The following is a 24,197-nucleotide window of genomic DNA, read 5'->3' as shown; positions in this document are numbered from 1 at the left end:
CTCTTGATATTTGTAAATATTTGATCGTACATTGTTCTGACCTCGGTCTACCATCCTGTTGTACCTTAGGCATGGGCAGCAGCATCGTGTAAGCTCCCATAATCAATCCTGGGTTTAAGCAGGCAAAGCGGAGCGCACGCCAAAAAAAAGTCCCACATAGGCCTACTCCCACAACTCCAGTCCAGCCCAACATTCGAGCGTAACTTGCGAGCGACACCCCCAGGACGAAAGGAGAGCACACAATTTGCTAGATCTCTAGAACTCCAGAATCAGACATCACTTCCACGTCTCCTGCTGGCAATGCGTTGAATTGATTTCGCACAGGATTGAGCAGCACACAATTCTGAACAACCTCAAACCCAGCAGTTGATCATGTTATCATTTTATTTTCACTAAGTAAGTGAGAAATACATCATCATTTGATTTGAGCATTGCTTTTAAAAGGCAAAATAAATTAGAAACGTGAATACGATTTCAAACGTTCAAAACTGTACACAATATCAGTCATGTACAATGAAAGTATAAATTAATTAATCTCAGTGGTCATGTATAACAAATTACTTAATAATTAGTTGATTAGTTAAAGATAACATTTCCACAGGCAAACATAACCAACAAAAATGTAAGGCACACGGCAAACAAATTAATCACACACAGCACTGTTCAAATAGGAGTAAATATGAGTTCAAGCAGTTACAAATGTAGTGCAGAGTGGAGTGGTTGGTGTTTACAAGCATTTCAATTCAGAGCTCATTTGGATATGATGCTAGATATCACAAGAGCCAGACTAAAAGTGCCGATTAAAAAAGAAGTTTCATTTAAGTCAGTCTATGTCTACTAGAAAGAGTTAAAGAGGTGATGGACATGCAGAGAGAGCAGGGTTCAGATATGACTGATTGTTTATGGAACAGTCCAAAGTGTGTCTGTCCATACTGAACAAAGTTCTAATATGTTCTGAGGCGAGTTGATATCTTCTCCGAGAGGTAAGCATAAACTTGTCTCAGATCAGAGAATAGTGGACAGAGTCTGTTTCTCTCGCTGGCCACTACCTCTGAGGCAGGGTGTTCAACTGGAAGACGAAGAAGGAGGAGGAAAAGGAGGAGGTGAGGTTGCACTCTGAACTAGATATTTTAGCCATCTCTACTGGTGGTTTCCAACCCCACAGCCTGTGAGGCAAGGTGTTCAACTGGAAGACAAAGAATGAGGAGGAGGAGGAGGAGGAGGAGGAGGAGGCGGTGAGGGTGGGTCCTGAAGCCTCTCCTGAACCATCTGGCTCTTTCAGACGTCACCTCTGGTGGATCCCCCTCACTGGCCATGACTGTGGAGGAGAAGGTGAGGAGGACGAGAGGAGGTCACGAGGGGGATATCCTGAACCAGCTACTTCATAGTCAGGCATCTCCCAGTTCCCTCCCTCTGACGCGAGACGTCCGGCCAGAGGAGGTGGAAGGAGGCGAGGAGGAGACGAGGAGGGGATGAGGGGATATCTCCCAGTTTCACTGGCCATGACTGTGGCCTCCATCCCCACCTTCAGCCCGGCCCAAAAGAGGAAGGAGGAGGAGAAGGTGAGGAGGAGAAGGTGAGGAGGAGAGGAGGTGATGAGGGGATATCCTGAACCAGCTCCTTCAGGCCATCTCTCCCAGTTCACTGGCCGTGGTTGTGGCCTCCATCCCCACTGACGCGAGACATTCGTCCAGAGGAGGTGGGAGGAGGAGGAGGAGAGGGTGCGGAGGAGTAGAGGAGAGGAAGAGATGAGGGGAACCAGCTCATTCAGGCATCTCCCACTTCACTGGCCGTGACTGAGGCCTCCATCCCCACTGACGCGAGACGTCCGGCCAGAGGAGGTGGAAGGAGGCGTAAGTGGGGGTGCGTCCTGGACCAGCTCCTTCAGGCGCCTCCTGAGCTCGCGGCTGCTGCTCCGGTAGAAGAAGACCTCCTTCTCCAGCTGCTGCAGCCTGCTGGAGCTCTGCTCCCGCTCCGACGACAGCAGGCCCTCCAGCTCACCCACGCGCCGCTGCTGAGACGCACACCGCCCTCGCTCACGCACAGCCTAGTCAGAGAGAGTAGAGAGAGAGAGGTTCCAGTGGCCCATTGTTTCCGTGTTCTATTATGGCCCCCCTGAGGCAGACCTAATGACTGTTCTATTCATTGTAGGAGCATTATGACTCGCCCCTTTTGGCAGACCGGAACCTGGTCACGTTAGGTGCCCATAGAAACCTATTATGTTGGCATATCTCTATACTTAAAGAATCTCTGGCNTAGTGGGACCAGGGACGGACAGGAGGGAGGGAGGGAGGGAGGCATGGTGACACAACAAAACAATATTAAAGGTGCACTGTGTGATAATGAACAAAATTCAAGAGACACCACACACTGCTTACTTTTCTTCACTTTATTTTTCGGAGCGAACAACGCATTTCGCCCAATGCGTCATCTAAAGTAAAGAAAAGTAAGCAGTATGCGGTGTCTCTTGAATTTTGTTCATTGATTCACCTTCTCCTGCCTCACACCTGCACCTGCATTACTGAGGGCTTGTGCACAAGGACTCTCTTGAACTTTGATCGTGCACTGTGCAGTACCTTCGGTGGGGGCAAGCTAGGTTCATCTCTAAAGTGGCATGGATATGTCCCCATCATCCGCAACTTAAATTACGCACATGCCGGGATGGACAGAAGAGAGGGAGGGAGGCATGGTGACACAACAAAACAGTATTAAAAGGTGCATTGTGTAATATTGTTGGCAGTTTTGTTAGGGTGCATACCGCCCTCGCACACGCACTGCTTGGGAAGCAGAGGTGTACAGTAGGTTTGGCTCAAGGCAAGGCAAGGCAAGTTTATTTGTGTAGCGCATTTCATACACAGGTGCATCTCAATGTGCTTCACAAAATTAACAAATGCAAAAAGAAAGGAAACAGGGAAGAAAGAAGGAAAGAAATTAGAGTCAAAGAACATTAAAAACATTAAGGTAAAACATAAGGTAAAATGATAATAATAATGATAAAATAAAAAATAAAATAAATGTAAAAATAAAAAATAAGAATTTAAGCAAGGGGAAAGCATCTGAGAACAGCTTTGTCTTGAGTCTAGATTTAAAACTATCAATAGTGGGTGCATTTTTTTATGTCATCTGGAAGCTGGTTCCAAAGCTTTGAAGCATAGAAGCTAAAGGCTGCCTCTCCACACTTTGTTTTGACTTTTGGAATCACCAGCAAATTCTTCTCCGTTGACCTTAGTGACCTGGTTGGTGCATACAGCTGAAACATATCCAGTAGATATGTGGGTCCCATTCCATTTAATGATTTAAACACAAGTAGCATTGCCTTAAAATCAATTCTGTAGCTTACTGGGGGGCTCAGAAAGTGGTGGGGACATTACAATGACAAATTTCCCGGGTGTGTTATTTTTGCATACACTGTATTTGTGGAAAAAGTGGTGAGGACAAGCTAGGTTCATCACAGTGATTCACTGAAGTGGTATGGACGTCACCTAAAAGGGACACTGTGCAGGAAATGGTCAAAAAAGGTACTGCAACTATGCTGTTCATTGAAACTGGGCTGTCTATTGCCAAATTTGATATTTACATGAAACTTTAATTAAGTAATAAACAAGTATTTGCTAGTATGGTCCAAGTAGTCATTTTTGCAGCTAAAAATGGCTATTTTTGGAAATTCATGGCTGACCATGGAGAAGATCCCCCTTTTCATGTATGAAAAGTGCAATTTTTCCAGTCATAATGAACACTTACAATTTGATGGTGGTGATAAGTATTCATGACAAAGGTAAAATTAGTGAATGGGCAGCATGAATTCTGGAAATAAACAACTAAAAATCTCACACAGTGTCCCTTTAAGGAGACCTTCGGAACTGTTATAACCACACCTAAAATTATGCCCATGCTGGGATGGATAGAATGGAGGAAGTAAATTTTAGTCATGCATTTTCAAAAATGTATGCTGTCCATTCATAAATGTGGTGTTCTCATGAATACATACTATGTAATAAACTAATCATTACTGGTCTAACCAAAGTACAGTAGGTTTTGTAGCAAAAAGATGTCCGTGACTGAATTCAAACTGGCATCTACCCATGTATTTCCCACTCATAATGAATATGAATGAGATAGATGCATAGAATGGATAGAGGGATGGTTACACAACAGCTTTCTTGGTAAATAACAACAGGTGCACTGTGCTACAGAGTTAAGGCATTCATTCTGGGTTTGATTCAAAAAACGAAATTCTTTTCTTGGTGTACTGATTTGTAGGAAGACGGTCTATAAATGAACCCATTCTCTGCACTGGTTCAATACATCCCAACCAATACGATGGGGGATGACTTTACCTTGCTGAGGAACATGTGGAAGAGTGCTTTAGCTTCCTGCGGAGAGAGGTCTTCTAAGCCTCCCAGGCTGTCTATGGGCACAGCATCAGAGTTATCAGTGAGCTGATGAGTGACTGACGCCCCCTGCTGGTCTGGGTGTTGACGCATCTCGATCACAGCATCCACCGCCTCCATGGTCTCCTCAAGCAGATGCAGAGCACGGTCCTCCTGTGACACGCACATACACGCATGCACACACACACAAAAACACAAACAGGTAAACACACACGGGTGCACAAAGTCAGGTCAGATCTAATTCCAGCACAAACCGTCACATCACATCTCTGGAAATTGTACTTCAGATTGTCTGATGAAGATGAAGGTACATCCATCAAAATGTTAGTCCCCACCATATTGTGCACTTGATTAAAAGAAGAAAAACATTGCATCTGTGCTGCTCCGATTACTTCTCTCCAGTTAATCTCTATACTCTCTCTGCTTCTCACCTTTTCTGTGTCTGTGTTCTCCGCAGCTAAATTATCCCTCAGCTCATCTCTCCTCTTCATCAGTCTCTCCTTCTCCTGCTGCAGGGCGATGACCCCGGCTGACCGGCTCTCGGAGAGGCTGCCCTGCCCCTCGCATGCCCCGCGGGGTCCCGGCGCGGCCTGGTGGTTATCCTGGCTCTCCGGGGTGGAGGGACTCAGGTCTGGGTTGCTGTGTTTGCGGGTCCAGGTACGGTTGAGAAGAGGTCTGTTATTGGGACGGTGAAAGTACAGGTGTTTTATTAGTTTAGTTTAGTTTAGTTTATTTGATAGGGACATATACATAACATGTAGGTTGCATAACAACCAAACAGCAAGCATCATAGCATTTATAGCCAAAAGCTAATTTCCAATGCCCGTCCCTAGAAGGGCTTAAAACAATACAATAGCAGAAATAACAATAAAACAGTATTATCATAAAAACACCCATTCAGTCCAATCATTCATTTTTGAAAACTATCAATCATATTTAAAATTGGTGTAGCCTATATTCTTCCATCCATCTCATGCATTCACTAAACATCATAATCACATTTCCTAATAATCCTACATCTATACATTTATACTCAGTGATGGGCAACCTGGATTCATTAGTTACAATCCAGTGCCACATTTTCCAAATTGCCTGGCGTTACCGGTCCAGTTCAACCAGGTGATTGTAGGGCTGAATGAAGGTCATTTGGAATATGTGGCACTGGATTGTAACTTACGAATCACTGATCATACTGATAAAGTAAGAATTAAAGTACGTAATCAAGTACCTAATCAAGTAATAGAGCACTAATAAAATACTCAATGAACAAAAAGTAAGAAACTGATGTCTCCTTTAACAGCGCAATAAAGGAACAGACCACCCTTTGTTGGTTTTCACATATTTGCAGCATTTCCAAGCATTATTCATGAATGTAATTCATTATTCATGAATCATTTTCGTCAATGTGTTTGCATTGACCCGTTTAACAGTATAGCCAAATTAGGCATAGTAATTCAAGTCTATGGTACAAAGTAAAACATCATCAAATGTACTTTAAAATGAATGTAAAATTGACCAATGCGTAAAACGTCAATTTAATTCTGACCAGTGATCACTTGGCGTGGCTTGATGCTAAAGTTACCAGTGACTTCCAGTGATTATGCTAAGCTATGCTAATAATTCTGATCCAATAAATCTCAGAACTGAAAACACTGAGAGGAAAAGGGTACATTTTTTTGTAGAAAAGCCACATTCGAGTATACTTCTTTTGTTTTTCTAGACAGACATTTCAGCGTCTTGAAGAAATGTCTGTCTGTCTGTCATGCTAACCCACTAAAATAAAATGCAAAGTGAAAGTGAAAGTGAAAGCCCAACTGGGAAACTCCAACTCCCATATGTCATTGTGACACAGCACTCCACAGCACACAAGTGCAAACTGCACACAACTAAATTGCAATTACGTGTGCCTCACCCGTGCAAGGGGGTAGCCCTCAATGGCGCCCCAAGGGAGCAGTGCGGCAGGACGGTACCATGCTCAGGGTACCTCAGTCATGGAGGAGGATGGGGGCGAGTACTGGTTTATTACTCCCCCCACCAACCTGGCGGGTCGGGAGTTGAACCGGCAACCTTTGGGCTACAAGTCTGACACCCTAACCGCTTACCCATGACTGCCCAGAAGAACTACTACAAGAACTGCACAGTGAAATCCCAGTCCTACATAATTCTTCATACTACATACATGGCGCTCCTCCTCTTGTCCTTGCCGCTCTGTGTGTCCCCGCGGGCCTCCGTATCTCTGGGCCTCCTGGCAGCAGCGCTGCTGCTGCTGCTGCTGCTGCTGGGCAGCCGGGGCACCTCCTCCTGCTCCTCCTGCCGGGCCAATAGCAGCTGGTTACTGCTCTTCAGGGTGGCCCACAGCCGCTCCAGACCCAGCACGCAATGGACGCTGCTGCGCACCTGTACACATGGACACGCGCACACACACACATGGTGGACACACAGAGATACACATGAGTGCGAGTGCGAGTGCGCGCACGCACGCACGCACGCACGCACGCACACACACACACACACACACACACACACACACACACACACACACACACCACTTTTGAAAGTTATGCTGTTTCACAATGATAAAGGACTTTCACACAGACACCAACATTAGCAAATGTTTTTTTACACCCAGCTATGATCCTTCAAATATGGAGAACTCTCTCTCTCTCTCTCTCTCTCTCTCTCTCTCTCTCTCACACACACACACACACACACACACACACACACACACACACACACACACACACACAGAGAGAGAAACACTTCCACTAAAAAACCCCTATAAATCCTGCATTGGAAAAACAATGATTTCTAATAAATTCGACCGTGGCTATGAAAAAGTCCCATTATATATATTGTATGAGCAACTGCACCGAGAGGTAACCTGAAAGCATCCATACGTTTTTGTTGACAGCCGTGGCACTGCGGATGAGTGGGTTGGTTAGGTGGGCTGGCAGTCGAGCTGTGTGAGGGCAGCTCTGTACTCTCTTCTGGCCCTCCTTCATGTCAGAGGAGCTGTGGTGGTGGTGCTCCCTCCTCAGACCCTCAGCAAGCAGCTTCTGCTCCACAAGCAGCTCACTCTACACACAGACATAGTTAGGGCTGTAACGATACACTCAACTCACGATTCGGTTTGTATCACGATTCATGACCTACGGTTCGATACACCCCACGATTTCACATTTGCAAACATTATAAACTTTATGAATAAAAACTATGATAGTTTATAGGTAGAATAGGTTACTACTAATGATTATTAAAAGTTTCTATATAATAATTGATGCTTGGAAGCGCTATCACCTCATATCCTGTCGTTCTTTTCTGGGCTGATGTGTATCAAAACTCTAAAAAGGCGTATCACGATACTGCCTCCTTATATCACGATACAGTATCGTGACACTGTGCATCACGATTTCTCGGTTCGATACAATATCGTTACAGCCCTAGACATAGTTCATGAAGGCACACAATGCATTACTGCCAATAAGAAGTAAATTAAAGTTTGAAACTCTGCTTGACTTCCCATCTTTTGCTACAGTAAGATCATGATGTTTTCAACCCTTACTGAGTGCATTACTGCTGACACGAAATAAAGTCTAGTCCAAGAAGAGAAGTTCTGTGTCACTCAAGGTTTCAAGTGCCTCAGAACTTCTCTTCACATTACTTGTGCTTGTCTCCTCGTGACAGGAAGTAATAGGTCATGATGACATCACTGACAACAGCATTATATTTCAATATCTTGCAAAAGCTCAATTGTTAAGTCTTTTTTCTCATTTGCAATTGGGATGGTGAATTAAAAACAGTCCCTCAAAAATTGTTGTGGCTAGGCTGACAGCTGGGAAACGTTATCGTTTTCTCCACGGAGGAGGGGCCAGGAGGCGGGACGAGGAGACAAGCACAAGTGGAGGAGGCAAGGTTGCATATTGTAACGCACTCTTAATCTCTATTGGTTTTAACTTTGAGCCCACACCAGGCCATTCTGGTGGGATGTGCTGTGCACACTTTACTCCTACACATGTACATTTAGCTCCTGCCCCACACAGGGGCAAAAACATGTGTAAACGTGTTAAAACTGACCTTAAACTGATATCTTTTAACACCAACATGCATGTATATGACCAGGTATTTTTTGACTTAGTTTTCTATGCCTCGTTCTTGCTTTATCTCTGTTTTGTTCGTCACACCTGAAGACGACAGTGTAGCTTCAGTTCTTGTAATGATTGCTGGCATGAGTGTGTATCTGTTGTCAGGGAAGCCTCCGTCTCCGCACAGTTGAGTACCTGGGACAACACAACATACATCATATAGCTTGGTCATGCAAGACAGGACACATAGCATGCAATGCAAATGATGATGAGTTCAAAGATTACGGCATAGGGATATTTACAGGTAGCCCATTATAATGTAAAAGTAGAAGTACTGTGCTGTTGGAGTATTCGTAAATTATATTCCATAGTTAGAGCATAGGGTTATATTGACAGGTGTATTAACGATTTTATTAAAGTAGAGGTACTGGTAGAATTAATGACATAGATGTTACACCAGTTATTCCACTGTAGCTAATGAGTATCTCATAATGATTTTTACTTTTCTTCATTTCTACACTTTATAACACTCTGGTTGAAATATCCTGGTCAGTGCCAGCCCCTTGGTCCACACTGCCTGTCGTTACACTGGTCTGTGACCAATGAAGATATGGCGGTAAGCTTATCCATTGACTTAGTGTGTGTGCTATATTGGAGTTGTAACACAAAACTCAGAGTACAAAGTACAATGTAGTATGAAAGGCCGAAGATGGACGCACACTGAAAGAGGTGCACGCCGAAAGGTGTTTAATGCAATAAAAACACACGTTATGCAAGGTGCAGCCTCTTTTCTGAAAAACTGAAGATGGACACAAACATACAGTACACCTGGAAACATTCAAGCTGAACTGTTCATTTGTGTGACTGATAAGCACTGTCTACCAACAGTAGTCAAACACACAAATAGCTAACCAAGCTAAACACTCAACACTAACCTGATGTCCACCATCAAGTGTCCCGCCCAGAGTGTGATCTGATGCCTTGGGGCTGTGTGGGGTCTTCTGGTACGCATCCAGCCAGGAGCTCAGCCTCTGCTGCAGGTCGGCACTGAGGGAGTAGCCCTGCTGCATCTCCTCCAGCAGGGCGGCAGCGTTGTGCACGAGTCGACCTTGTGCTCCACACCCAGACGGAGCATCACGTGGGTGCTGTTGTTCGCCTTTCGCCAGGTCGTCCGCGTGTGTAACATATTTGTCCTGAGCGCGGGCAGCCAGCATGAGACAGCTGGCCGTGTCCGCCAGGCTAGACCGGGCTGGGCTCACACACACCAAGAGGAGAGTCTGGCCGCCGGACGAGACCGTTAGTGAATTCTGCAGCAGTCTTACGAGAGGAGAGTGTGAGACGTGTGCTTGTTGCGATGAGATAGAATGAGTGGATGATACGCACAAGGCGCGTGTACTATGAACCTTGGGTACGTCTGAGCTGCCCGAGTGTGTGAGCGAAGGACGGGGTTGTTTGTGGACGTGACTGTGACTGGAGAGAGTTTGGGGTGTGTGTACGCGACTCGCTGGGGTGGACGGTGGGAGTCTGTCCGGCTGCTGGAGAATGTCAACAATAGGTCGAAGCTCCGTGCTGATCTGTAGGGAACGTTTGAATCTGGACGGGTCAGCGCTCACCAGCCCGGACACGCATTCCCAGCCTGCCAGGTCCACTACCATAAGAGTGGAGAACAATGCAGCCTGGGTATGATTATTACTACTGCCACGCTGTCTGAGCCGCAGCCAAAGCAGAGTGTGTGAGGAGGGCTGCTTGTGGTTCACATCAGACACGCACTTGAGGACGTTTTGCACATCCTTCATTGAACCCACTGGGACTTCCGCGGCGCCATCCACTACTGCAGAGGCACAAGGAAAGAATGGACATTAAATGTTTCACTCATGCTCTTGTTACTTCACATGGAATGTGTAAATGTGTATCTTAAGATAGACATTCCATGTGAAGTAACAAGAACACGAATGAAAATGTTCATAATGATGATTGTACAATACTGCACCATACTACCCCACCTCTCTTACACAATCAATCACTACAAGTAGCCTATCATAATTAATGAATTGTAATTAATTAATAACTTAACTCCCAAACGCAGTGGTATATTTGACAGCATTGGAAAAGACAACATAAAAAACACAAACGATGTGTGAACATGACTTTACCAGTTCTACCATTCTGGTCCTCGGTGATGAAAAGATTCGCCTGCGACGCATCTCGGGCCAAGACATCTCTCAGCTCATGTCCACACAAAGCAACACAGCAGGCACTCAGCACACGAGAACTGTGCTCTTTGGCAGTCATCTGATGGAGAATGTCTTCACACACCCGCCACACAGCGCCCCTGTCTCCTGCACGTTCTTGAAAGAACAGATTTGAAACAGTTACTTTTTTTAAGCACCTGCATATTATTGACGTCTAACGTAATGAGTTCGAACTTTACTTACCACCATGCTTTCCACATAGCGTGTAGGACTTGCCCGACCCAGCCTGTCCGTACGTAAGGACTGTAACATCCCTACCGGCGAACAAAGACACCACCAAAGGCTTCAAACTGGAACAATAAACACGCTCCTGTGACACCGTGGGTCCGAAGGCGAAGTCACAGGGAAAGGTATGTCCGCCTGCCAGTGTAACCTGGCGAGAATCAGCTGAAACATTTGCACAGATCTCTTTGTTTACACGGATTTCTGCAGGGTGCAACGGTCTGACGCGCACCGCCACTCGCATCACCTTTTCCATCATCTCGAATGTCGTCCTGCCATAATCACATCTAATACCTAAGAAATAAAGGGAAAACAAACGCTAGCCTACTTCAACCCGACGCGAGTGACAGCCGCTGTTGTTTTAGGGAACATGCTAACTAGCGTTCATCGACTACAGGAAATCATCTCTTATAACTTTTTAACGGTTTCTCCCTCTGCTGTGAATTATACTGTTTTGCATAGGATCTTAAAATAAACGTCCTTGCGAAAACTTAGGAAAAGAAAAAAGTATGGCTTGCCCGCTGTCTGTTCCTCCGCTTCCCCTTTGCCTTTTGTGTATGTGGGTGTTGCCAAGCAACAACGCCTGCCTGCCATCTGTTTAGAGCGCGCGCGCGCCTTCCAAGAGGCTTCCACACTTCCGAAAACAATACTTATCATTTTCACAGCGCCTCTGTCTGAAAGGAGGTATGCTGGCAGTAACAAAAGAAAAGACACCCAAACAATTGTTGTTTTTATTTTAACCATTATTTATTCAGTATATAAAAAAATCTATAAGTACAAAGTAAATGTGGGTCAGTAGTAGATGCAGCGTGTGTGGTGGATGGGGATATGTGCCATCTCTTTGTGGTGCTCCTTGGCATAAGGCCACAGGTAGAAGTCAATGAGGGCAGAATTAATGTGGCACACCTCGCCATCACTCTGGGCCACCAGCTGCAACAGATGTTCCTTGATCTGTTCCACAGCATCGATGGAGCAGCCACGGATCTCCACTTCTCTCCTGTCACCTGAGCTCAGCATTTCACCTGCAAATGACCAACAACACACATGCTTATTGTCTGCACAGTATGAATAAGATGCATGTACAAGAGTGTTTTTTTTTTTGTTTTTTTTTACAGATTTGTTTTTGAAACAAATGCACACTACATAGTATTTGCATGATAAACTATGTACAAAGACAAACGCCAATTTGGAACAATCATCACTGGTCATCGAAAACATTGTGGCTTAACAGATGTGACATGACACGAAATAAATCTAAACTCTGACCCCTTTTTAGAGCATTCATCAGGTCATCTGAATACTTGAGAACCCCCAGATGGACCAGTGCCTGTGGCACCCTGTAGTCGGCGAACATGGTGAGCTGGTCCATGCCGGAGATGGGGGCTTCCCCGCCGGCCTCCAGCACACAGCCCACCTCGGCCACCAGGATCTGGGCTCTCTTGTAGAGGGCCACCCTCCTCCCCTGCACACACACACACACACACACACACACACACACACACACGCAATTATTACATTTGTGGATGAGATACAATCAAAAGCGTGTGTTTGCACAGATGGGGACAAGGTAGTGCTAAAGCACCTTCCCCTTTGCCCTACTGGACAAAAAAAGGCCATTTTGAAAATCTGTTAATTTTGTTAGATGCACAAGCACATATTACAGCTCAGCTGGGACTCACTCTAGGCATCATCCCTCCGCTTGCAGGTGCATCACAGTGGGACAAACATCACTTGAAAGTAGAAGCTGGACGGAGCACACTGTAGCTCGTCTATTTAAACAGTTATTTCATGCAAACAACGGACTAACGTTTCGGTGTATGTTATTTGGTGTCAATCTTGTTGCTCTGATCTTTTTTTACGTAAAGTGACCACGGATATTTTGAAAGGTGCTTAAATGAAATGTATTATTATTATTAGTGGTAGATGTTATTATTGCTTGTTCTAAGGTCATACAGTGACCTTGAGTATTTAGAAATGCTTCCAAATAAAATATATTATTATTAGTATTATTAGCATTACTATTATCATTATTATTAGTAGTAGTAGTAGTACTAGTAGTAGTAGTAGTACTAGTTAGACCTCGTAGACAGCTTCATCTCGATAGGAGGGCAGCAGCTCCACCACGCGCTGCACCATCTTGAGGGCGTCGTTGCCGCAGGGCTCCAGGAAGCTGCGGAAGGATCCGGATCCGGAACCGGAGTGCTTCAGCAGCGCCTGGCCAACCTCCGTCAGAGCCTTCAGCCGCTCCGCCAACATGGGCATGGGCACCTGAAGAACAGGTCATATGGTCGGAAGGCTGAATCTGTTCTAGATAATCATTTCTCTCCCATCCTCTGCATATGTAATTCCATAATGTCCCCCCTCCCCTCCTTTTAAGTGTTTGTTTTTTAATGTTTTTATGTCTGTTAAATGTTTTTTTTTAAGTGTGTGTGTGTGTGTGTGTGTGTGTGTGTGTGTGTGTGTGTGTGTGTGTGTGAGAGAGAGAGGTGTACCACCACTACCACTACTACCTCTGTGTCTGAACGCAGCACCCTGGCCAAGTCCTCGAGGCTGATCTTGGAGAAATAGTCCGGGTCTGTGATGGGCACACCTGCGAAGACGAAATTGAATGCGTGTGAACATGCTGCGCAGTACAAGCAAGTAGTGCGGTCTTGTGTAATCTTATGAAGATCTACCATGTAGAACGACGGGTAGGATTGAGACCTGTCCTCCAAGGGCCGTACCAAAGAGTCATCTATTGGCCTAACATACATCAAGCCCATTCTTTTCCTGGATCCATGTGACGATAGGTGAACACCTCTTGGGTTAGAAGGCCTTTGGAGACTTTAGGTTGAGAATAGTTCCCTTAGCGCTGTAGAAGGCGGCAGCGCACATCTTATACAAGCCACCACGAAACACCACAGAAAGAGAAGAAGAAGGAGGGGACAAGGGACAACGCCCTCTTAGGACAGTGTTTCCCAACCAGGGGTACGTGTACCACTAGGGGTACGCGAGCGCACAGCAGGGGGTACTTGGAAAGATGTTATCATTATAACAAATGTATGGAGCAGTCACATCAGGACATAGAAAGCGATGTAGAACATGTATTAGAGGGTACTCATGGCACAACTGAGAGGTTTAGGGGGTACGCAAGACAAAAAAGGTTGGGGAACACTGTCCCTTAGGAGACCAAACTTGAGCACACTCCTTTGCATTGGGTGGGCAGAGTTTGAATTATCTTCCTCTAATAGACGATTACTTGGCGTACTATGAACACAAACCAGGAGTGCGTTGCAATATGCGACCTTGCCTCCTCCACTTGTGCTTGTCTCCTCGTCCCGCCTCCTGGCCCCTCCTCCGTGGAGAAAACGATAAAGTTTCCCAGCTGTCAGCCTAGCCACAACAACTTTTGAAGGACTATTTTTCATTCACCATCACAATTGCAAACTAGACTGCCTGTGCAGTCGCCTTCGACTGCTTAAGGTATATCCCCGAAACGCGACGCTTCCAGTCCCCCAACATTCCTACCACTCCCGTCCACCTTTTCATGAACGTTTATGATAAATACAAAATATAAAATAAATATATTTATTATCTATACATAGATCAATGACGTGCAGAGGCTTAAAACCAAATGACTATTGTGAAAATGAAGGAAAAAATGGGGCAAATGGTAACACTGTTTTAATGGTTCACTATTACGGTGGATATACCACATTAGGTACAGTGTAATAACCAGTGTAACAATATTTAATACCACGTCATACCAGTGTGACACCATGTACCAATTTTGTACTTATATCATGTTGGCTATTTGTGTGTAAGTGGTATTACATGGTATTGCATATTTCAGGGTTCCCACGGGTCCTGGAATTTCTGGAATATCATGGAATTTCATAAAAGTTTTTCCAGTCATGGAAAGTCATGGAATTTTACAATTTTGCATGCACTGTCATGGAATATCGTGGAATTTTCTTAACAGATGTGTGAAAGCAGAAACTTTTTTGTTTAGTGTATAACATTGTTTCTTACTGATCATACTGAAACACTTCGCCAGAAACAGTTTTGGTTTTGCACTGTTATATGCAACATTCTAGAATGCAATGAACTGATTGAAGTCTGGCGGTGGCTGAGCGTCGGCTCTAGGGGTGAAGATAATCTTCAGTTTTCATACTTTTTTAACGTAATTTCTTTAGGGAAGTGGTGATGGAAATTCTGTTTTTTGGGTCTGGAAAGTCATGGAAAATCATGGAATTTTATATCTGAATTAGAGTGGGAACCCTGATATTGTTACACGGGTATTACACTAGTATTACATGGTATTACATATTGTTACACTGGTTATTACACTGTACCTGGTATTGCCTATTTTTACACTGGTATTACACTAGTATTACATGGTATTAAATATTGTTACACTGGTTATTACACTGTAGGCCTATCTGATATGGTAGATTCACTGAAATGGTGAGCCATTAAATTAAAGAGTTACCGGGCAAATCAATCCACCCAGTCAGAAGTTATGGGCCAAATAAAAATTCCACCATTTTGAAAGTCCAAACTCGAATTAATTCATGAACCTACCCTGCAGCATTCACACACCAAATCTGGGACAAATCCATCCACCCGGTCAGAAGTAATGGACCAAACAAAAATTCGGCCATCTTGAATTCGGCCATCTTGAAAGTGTTAACCTCCAAACTGTAATCAGTTCATGAACCCACCCTAGAGCATTCACACACCAAATCTGGGACAAATCCATCCACCCGGTCAGAAGTAATGGGCCAAACAAAAATTCGGCCATCTTGAATTTGGCCATCTTGAAACTGTTGACCTCCAAACTCTAATCTGTTCATGAACCCACCCTAGAGCATTCACACACCAAATCTGGGACAAATCCATCCACCCGGTCAGAAGTAATGGGCCAAACAAAAATTCGGCCATCTTGAATTCGGCCATCTTGAAATTGTTGACCTCCAAACTCAAATCAGTTCATGAACCTGCCCTAGAGCATTCACACACCAAATCTGGGACAAATCCAAACATCCGTTCAAAAGTTATCGCGTTAACACGAAAGACCTTACGCGGCGGCGGCGGTGCACGCAAAACCATTACATCCCCGACGCTCCGCGTTTCGGGGATATAATGAGAAAAAGACTCTACAATTGAGCTTTTGCAAGATATTGAAATATAATGCTGTTGTCAGTGATGTCATCATGACATATTACTTCCTGGTACGAGGAGAGAAGCAAGTGGAGGAGGCAAGTGGAGGAGGCAAGGTCGCATATTGCAACGCACTCCAGGAATTCCCCCTGCACTTCAGGCCTTCAATGAAGGTGGCCACTAGTGTTGTGCATTGGCACTGTCCTCACAATTCGATTCAATTACGATTCGGGAGGTAGCGATTTGATTCAATTCGATTCGATTCAATTCTTCGATGCATTGCAATGCATTACATTTCTAATGAAAGCAAAGCAAATCTTTCATCAGTCGTGATGAGGCAATACAAGTACTCAGATACTCAGCAACATTTTATTGGCTGTTTTCTGTATCAGTCTTGCAGTTTTCAATGGTTTGAAGTGCTTTTATTTAATTTAACATTCATTTGCTCCCGTAATATCCAAGGAAGTAATTGAAACTTAAAAAAATTGCTGCATCGATGATGGAACTTGCTGCATTGAATTGAATTGTCCATGCCCCGCATTGCATTGCATTGCCGAATCGATTATTATTGAAACCACTAGTGGCCACCTTTAGAACAGGGATGGTGATGCTGTAGCCTTGCGATTCCATCCTATGTACTCCACCTGAAGATTTTGGCTCCGCACATAGTCTGGCGAAACCCTCCTAGCTCGGGTCGCTCACTATTTAGCCAATCAGCAATAGACGCAGAACTCACCTACAAAGTCTGTTACCGATTGGTATCGTTAAGGTAACATTATTCACACTTTTGTTTTGTTATTTGTATGCTTTTGCGACACTATATTGTAACAGTCTTGCTAATTAAGTACAATAAGGGTTTTAATTTTAATTCGGAACTCCAATGAATTTAAATGGCAGAGTAAGATCAGACCATCTCCAACCCTCCACGGAGACGGATTCCTCTTAGCTTTCCCCAGACTGTTTGTCAGAGTCAACAGTCGGCTTTCGCCCAGGCTAGTGATGCTGTCCCTCTTACCCTCATCCAGGGCTCTAGTGATGGCCGCACACAGGGTCATGTAGCCCGTGTACATCTTTCCCTTGTACGTGACCTCGCACTGCTTGTCCAGGTCGTCAGGCCAGAATGAGAAGTTCATGGTGTCCACCACCAGCAGCCAATTAAGTGCAGCGTCACCACCAGGGGGCGGGGCCAATGGGTTCATGAGGCTCCACCCACGTGCAGTGAGGACCTCGCTGTGTCTGAGGTCATACAGCATCTTGGCCACGCGCTGTACACCCTCTGCACACACACGCACGTCACGACTTCGCTCCGACACATACCGCCCCGCTTCTCGGGGCCACAGGGGCTCTTCCTCCATCACTGCACCTGTAAATAAATAAACACACACACACGCACACGCACACACACACACACACACTACCGTCAGTACGGCATCGGAAGAGAGACCACCATTGTTGCTTCATTCTATGAACTACTGACATTTCCTCCACATTTTGAATGAAAATACTGTCATTTCGAGCTTTTATCTGCAGAAAATGGAAAATAGTCAAAATTACACAAACTATGCAATGTTTCCTGACCTCAAAATAGGTAACGAAAACAACAAGACGTTTTGGTATGCTTTCCACCAGTCTTTCACAGTGTTCTTAGATGACTTTATTCCAGGCCTAGTGAAAGAATTCAAGTTGATGAGCTTGGGTTGGAACCTTTTTTTAAGGGCCCTCTGAGTTCAGGGGCATTGTCATAACAGAAGTAAGCAAGTTTTGGTCCAAGATAATGGTGTATGTGGCTTCAGTCATGTGTCCTTTGCAAAGATATATCTGCGCAACTCCAGCCTTGCTGAAGCACCCTCAAATCGTTAGCAATCCTTGCCCAAATTTCACAAACAATCCAACACCTGGTCATCTAATGGTTAGATAGAGACCAGAAGAGGTCTACAATCCACACAGCTTGGTCAATTAGTGTGTGGATTGAGGACTACAAGACACTGTCACTGCCAGCCCAATTTCCGGGCCAGAGTCCCATTGAAAACTTCTGTGATCAAGTGGAAGAGGGATGGTCACACAGATACCATCAAACAAAGCTCAACAACTACCATCTGTGCACCAGGAATGGGATTACGTCATCCAAGAACAATGTAAAAGACTGGTGTAGAGCATGCCAAGATGCACAAATTAAGTTGTGATTCAAAGACAGCGATATTCCACCAAAATTGATTTCTGAATTCCATCAGAGTGTCCTCTTGCCTATTTTCCAGAGCTGTGAGAGAAAGCTTTATCAGCTCCAATATTATATGATAACTTCATTATGTGAAAGGGCAGGCCTGCAGTGACAGCTTTCCCAAACTCTCAACAACTGCACATGTCGTAACAAGAAGTGGAACACCTTAGCATAATATGATGAACCAAATAATAAGGCCCAGTGAGGGCAGAAGCAAAACACGCCATGATTATATACTAATAGATCTTAATGTATGGATAGCTTATCCAGCACATGGCTGTAGAGCAGTGATTCTCAAAGTGTGGTCCGGGGATCCCTAGTGGTCCTCGACAGAGCTCAGGTGGTCCGCGAGGGGATTTCTACTTGTCCAAGACAAGCTAGCAGTAGACTATCCGAGTCAATGAAAAATATCCAAGGCACTCTTCTTCTGGGTTAAAAAGCTTTTAATAAACAGCTATAAACAGATTTAATAAACAGATTTGAAATGTTTTTACAGCCCTGAAGAAGGCCATTGTCGGTCGAAACATGTTGGCAATTTTTAACCGTTCTACTATGAACTAGCTGTTTATCAAAAGCTTTTTAACCCAGAAGAAGAGTGCCTTGGATATTTTTCATTGACTCGGATGGATCCTTAGTAAAGGATAACCAAAGAGCACCTTCGCCAAACAAAACAGAACGCCGAAGCCCTCTGACCCTTTTCTTTGTTCTAGCAGTAGACTATATTTGTAATATTACTACAAAGCTAAACATAACTTAAGTCTCACTTTCACCACAATAGGCTAAGTCAGGCTTATGTGAATAAGAAATAAGTGATCTGCATAGAAATTAGCACCCATCAACTGTCAATTCAGGTGGTCCCTGAACATTTTTGGGGGGACAAGATGGTCCCCGGTCTGAAAAGTTTGAGAAACACTGCTGTAGCGTTATATCTCCAACGTAGTCATTCACCTGCTCAGTCAGCAGCTCGGTGGAGCCTCTCAGCTGACTGAAACTCAGAGGGTAGATGACTAGAGAAATGTGCACGTGCCAATGAGCCAGAGACGTGCGCTCAGGGTAGGCAGGGTAGGCACTGCCTACCCTAGGATAAATTTCTTAAAAATAAAAAACTAACACATGTTTTAAAAACTATTCTTGAGAGTTCACATGCATAACAAAAACATTAATTTATAAATTAGCTGTTAAAAGTAGGCTACAGTAACCGGAGACCGATCAAAACCCCAAGTTATCGCACGAAGCAAAGCGCTCAGGCTTGGACAGGTTGCCATGGGAACGCGTCGCGCAGCCTTGGCTGGTAGGTGAAGGCTCAGCTTTCGAATGCCAGGCAGAGCCAGGGTAGGCACGCTTTGACTCTGCCTATCTTGCCCTCAACGCTGTCAATGTAGAAGTTGGCGCATGCGTATTATCTATCACAGAGACTTTCAATGGAGAGCAAAAGCAGAGCTTTTCGCGATGGCGGGAATACTTAAGCCAATCACAGCTGCCAACATGAAAAATTGTTACAATTCAGGAAGCCTTCGTGCTTAAAGTATGATAGCAACAACAGCTAGCAAGCTACGGCTTGTTCAAACTCTAGCCGTACAGAAAACATGGCAGTCTTTGGCGTTTTGCCTTTATTACAAAAAAAATCCGAGAAGTAGCAAGAAAGATGGTTCAGATGACAGGCAATAGCTGAGCCGTTTGCAATCGCTGCATTGTGGAAATATTCAACATCAGATGGGTAGCAGCTTCAAGTAGTTTGAACACACTGGGACAAAATATCTTCATCATGTCAACCACCCCGGGCTTTTAATGGAACNAAACTTGCATGGAAAACATACTCGTGATTCTGCTTTAAGGTAAGATTCATCTAATTATTAAGCTGTGGGTAGCCAAATTTTAACATGAACATGCTCAAGTTTGTCGTGGTGCCTTTTGTTGATGGGTCAGGGAGGTGTTGACATTGAAGATTGGTTGTGCTGTGGACACGAATAGACTATGTGTGTGTTATTATGGACGCGAGATTGTCTTTTGAGCGTACGACATGACTTCATTTTCCTAATGTATTATGATGATGACTTAATACACGATGCGTGAGGTGTGTGGAGCCTGTTAGCAAGTTGACGTGCAGCTGTGTTCTTTTGAAGTGCGCTGTGTACGAGATCAACGTTGGGCTCGAGTGACTGGCATGGGTGCTCACCGCACTCAGAAATTGACTTGATTTGAAACACCTTGCACAACCGTTGCTGAAGTGTTTGAGAATACAATCACGCACAAGAATGAGTCTCAGAAGTGTTTTCGTTGGTTTACTCGATGTAGGCCTACCAGTATTTACTGTCTGAATGCACCGCCGCTCATGTTTGTTGAGTTCGCAAGCAACCCGCCCCCTTGCCAACTTTCCTTCTTGTCTGCAAGTGTTTGATTAGCAGCACAAAATGCGTCAACGAAGCAGGAGCTGTTACCTAGGTTGGTTTATTGCTAAATGTTCGTTTCCCCTCACATGCTATGGTGTGATTCACAGTTGGTGAACTAGACATTTTATCTTCTAAACAAAGTAGGCTACACTGCCACCCTGCATCCTCCATGTGAAACACCCTGGCATTTGCAACAGAATAAACAGAAGAGGAGCAAAGTCAACTGCTAAAGCCAAAAGTTAAAGCTTTCCCCCCAAAATGCTGTGATGTTGTAGCTTTCTAAATTATTGTAAAATGTAGGCCTATGGTCCTTAAATGTGTACAGAGTAGGCTATGGGTCCTTGAGCTACCAATTTGGCAATTTGACAAAAAAAACAAACAAAAAAGTCTAGCTGGCCTTTTCAACAAATTTAAATTATGCATTTTCACTTATTGTTTCAGATGTAAGGTCTACAGACAATGTCCAAATGTCTAATAGTTTAGCCTATTTACTTATTTAGTTATTAGAGCTGTGGTGGCTAAGCACTGATGGCATTTTATCTTATAGCCTACTTTATATTTACAGTATTTAGAGAAACATAGGCCTACTAATTTGTTGCACATTAAAGACCTTATCAGCATACTAGGTGAATAGGCCTAGTTGCCGATCCAAGCCATACTATTTGTTCAAAGTTTTTAGTCTTTTATAAAGGTTTTTAGCTGATAGTGACTCTCCAGATTTGGTTAAAATGCAGGAAATTGCATCTAAGAAATATTTTTTTTTCTGGGGGAGGACCCCCAGACCCCGCGCTAAAAAATACACAAAAAATATTTATTTTCTATATTTACTGCCTACCCTACCATACCCCTCACTGCACGTCACTGCGTATCCAAAAACGTGTTAAACTAGTGTAGCGATAAACCCATTGGCAGTAAATAGAACCTCGCCACACAAAAACACCCTGGTAAGTTGGAGAGCAAGGGGACCTACTAGTTGAGCGAAAAATTATCCCCCCTGGAGTGGCATTTAAGGGAGATACAGGGTTTTATGTCTCTCATAGGAATGAATGGGATTTGGCCATTTTTTGGTCTTTTTGGGTCCAACCTTGGCTCCACTTTTGGCTTCAACAATGAAATAGAATTTTGGCCTCCATTCTATTTACTCTCAATGGATAAACCACAATGTGTCATAGACTTGCCCTCGGCTGGGAGAGATTTTCACATTTCTCAACATAAGCTGACATTTATTACAGATTGCTTCCCCATGAACTTTGGTCTCGTCCCATTGAGTAGTGTGCATTCGCAAATGAGCGTGTGGCCTACAATTACAAATGCCACAAGGAGTGCAAGCAAAACTTGAAATAGTCGACTCAAAGTAATGTGGTTCATTGTTCCGTAGAATTGTAAAAACAACGTGGAAATCTTACCGGTGAGCTGCAGAGCTACAGACGTAAATTTGGCGAAACGGAAGTCGGGCTGCTGCAAGCGCATTGTTTGGTGGACCAATCACTTCTCTTCTGAAGTCTCGGTAAAACTGACTGTTACCACTAGATGGAGTAGTAGGATTAAGGTGAAGGGATGATGCTTCTGATGGGACCATCAGGGCCGTGTCTAGCGGGGTGGCAGGGGGCTCTGCCCCCCAGGAACAAGTCCTGCCGCTGAAAAAAGAAAGATGACTGTGCATTCAGCATTCTTTCAGCCAATCCCTACACCAGGGGTTTCCAACCTTGTTCAACTTGGGGCCCACTTTTCACAAACTTTCAGGGCCCACCTTTGACCCAATAAAGAATAAAACTCAAATAAATCAACAACATGAAAATAAACTAGAAGCACTCTGAGAGCGCAGACCTCCGCTAGGGAAGCTGCTTGATAGAACATTTGACTATGTTACACCCCAAAAGCCAGGCTCAAACTACACGACTAGCGATTGTATGTGCGATTTTGGGGTCGGGGTATAGAAGAGAATCGCAACTGACAATTTTGTCACTGCTCGCAGCCACCAAGACAATACCCGACGTTCTATTTCCAGTCGTAAATATCAAACACTGTTTGATTTTTACGATTTGCAATCGGCGACTCTTTGAGCTGCCAAAGTTCTATCTCAGAACGTCGCCCACGATGAGGAAATCTTTCCCGACAATCACTTGCGATGGTCCTGGGGGGTAACGTTCCAGCGATTGTCGTAAGGGGGGTTTTCAGCCGAGAATCGGCGCGATAGTTGTGTAGTTTGAGCCAGGCTTAAGTCTTTCTGCCTTCTTTTTATGGGGTCCCCGCAATTCAATTTCTGGTCAGTAGGGGCGTCTAGATATATAGGCCAACAATGGAGAAGAATCTTTTAAATGTACAATTCCACAAAGTTTAATCCAAATCAGTTGATTCATTTTTTAGTTATCCTGCTGACAGAATCTTTTACAAAGTCCTGGTTCCGATTCGTGATCTGGATCACCGCCAGAATTTAATCACTTGTTCCTTGGGTCATTATCAACAACTCCACACGTTTCATCCAAATTATCATCCATGATTAGTTTTTCAGTTAGGCCTATCCTGCTGCCAAACAAACAAACAGACAGACAGACAGACAGACAGACAGACAAACCAACGCGACCAAAAACATTACCTCCTTGGCGGAGGTAAAAATATTATTTTAATTTTTAGGAAATCATTTTAAGGCCTTTAATACTTTAATACTTTCAGGGCCCAGCAGTTTGAATCACTGCTCTAGACAGTATGATCATTTGGACTGCCCATCCATACTGCCCTGCAATTTCAGAACGCAGTATAATTCGAAATGACAAACTGAGAAAAAAGGCTTTAAAGTTTCCTTTCTGGCCACGCAACTGTGTTGGAGGTAAAGTGCTGATGACACTTCCATATAATTTTATAATTTTATCATATAACTTTTTTATGGTGGAAATGTATGCACGCAAGAAAAAAACAAAAAAAAAACAACATTCATTACTTTTTAGCTGAAAAATCAATATGCTGCGTTCTGTTGTGGTATTACTGTGTCTACACCAAAACCAAGGTGTCATTGGAGAAGTGTAGTATTTTGCGCGATATACTGCGTTCTTGGCTAGTACGACGTAATCTCCTAAAACCAAAATGCGCAGTATAATCGTTTTTTATCATTTATTTCTGAAATGGGACCAGAATTTTATAACAAGAAAAAGAAGGTATTTTGAAGGTACACTGTGTAAGATTTTTGTTCATTTCCAGAATTCACGTTACCCATTCACTAATGTTACCTTTTTCATGAATATTAATTATGTATTTAAGTATTAATTATGTATTTATTATGACTGGAAAAATTGCACTTTTCATACATAAAAAAGTGGATCTTCTCCATGGTCCGCCATTTTGAATTTCCAGAAATAGCCATTTTTAACTGCAAAAATGACTGTACTTGGGCCGTACTAGAAAATATTAGTTTATTACTTATTAAACTTTTATGAAAATATCAAATTTGGCAATAGGCTGCCCAGTTTCAATGAGCAGCATAGTTGCAGCACCTTTTTTGACCA

The 24,197-nt window shown here is 43.9% G+C and overlaps 2 protein-coding genes across 4 annotated transcripts; both read right to left on the bottom strand.

Annotated features, from left to right (window-relative positions):
- Nucleotides 1-366: 366 nt before the first annotated feature.
- On the bottom strand, nt 367-11,484 carry LOC134445803 (kinesin-like protein KIF27). Of its 3 annotated transcripts, XR_010034357.1 has the most exons (10): nt 10,909-11,484; nt 10,627-10,821; nt 9,409-10,304; nt 8,573-8,668; nt 7,289-7,468; nt 6,571-6,788; nt 4,823-5,066; nt 4,338-4,544; nt 1,674-2,047; nt 367-1,525 (listed from the first exon to the last, which is right to left on the bottom strand). XR_010034357.1 is itself a non-coding variant. In XM_063194893.1 (9 exons), exons 1-9 carry the CDS (start codon nt 11,204-11,206, stop codon nt 1,784-1,786), a joined length of 2,598 nt encoding a protein of 865 aa, XP_063050963.1. In that variant the 5' UTR covers nt 11,207-11,484; the 3' UTR covers nt 367-1,783. The 3 variants fall into 3 exon arrangements, 2 of the variants coding, with proteins under 2 accessions (XP_063050963.1, XP_063050964.1); XM_063194893.1 differs by having other exon boundaries at nt 367-2,047; XM_063194894.1 differs by having other exon boundaries at nt 367-2,047; nt 10,627-10,812.
- Nucleotides 11,485-11,697: 213 nt separating this feature from the next.
- qng1 (Q-nucleotide N-glycosylase 1) lies at nt 11,698-22,178 on the bottom strand. Its single transcript, XM_063194337.1, has 6 exons — nt 22,104-22,178; nt 17,105-17,452; nt 13,458-13,537; nt 13,027-13,215; nt 12,214-12,409; nt 11,698-11,969 (listed from the first exon to the last, which is right to left on the bottom strand). Exons 1-6 carry the CDS (start codon nt 22,165-22,167, stop codon nt 11,740-11,742), a joined length of 1,107 nt encoding a protein of 368 aa, XP_063050407.1. The 5' UTR covers nt 22,168-22,178; the 3' UTR covers nt 11,698-11,739.
- Between the last annotated feature and the right edge of the window lie 2,019 nt (nt 22,179-24,197).

This window comes from Engraulis encrasicolus, chromosome 3 (genome assembly GCF_034702125.1).
Source record: "Engraulis encrasicolus isolate BLACKSEA-1 chromosome 3, IST_EnEncr_1.0, whole genome shotgun sequence".
NCBI classification, from domain to species: Eukaryota; Metazoa; Chordata; class Actinopteri; order Clupeiformes; family Engraulidae; genus Engraulis; species Engraulis encrasicolus.
This window is presented reverse-complemented; position numbering and strand designations above follow the sequence as displayed.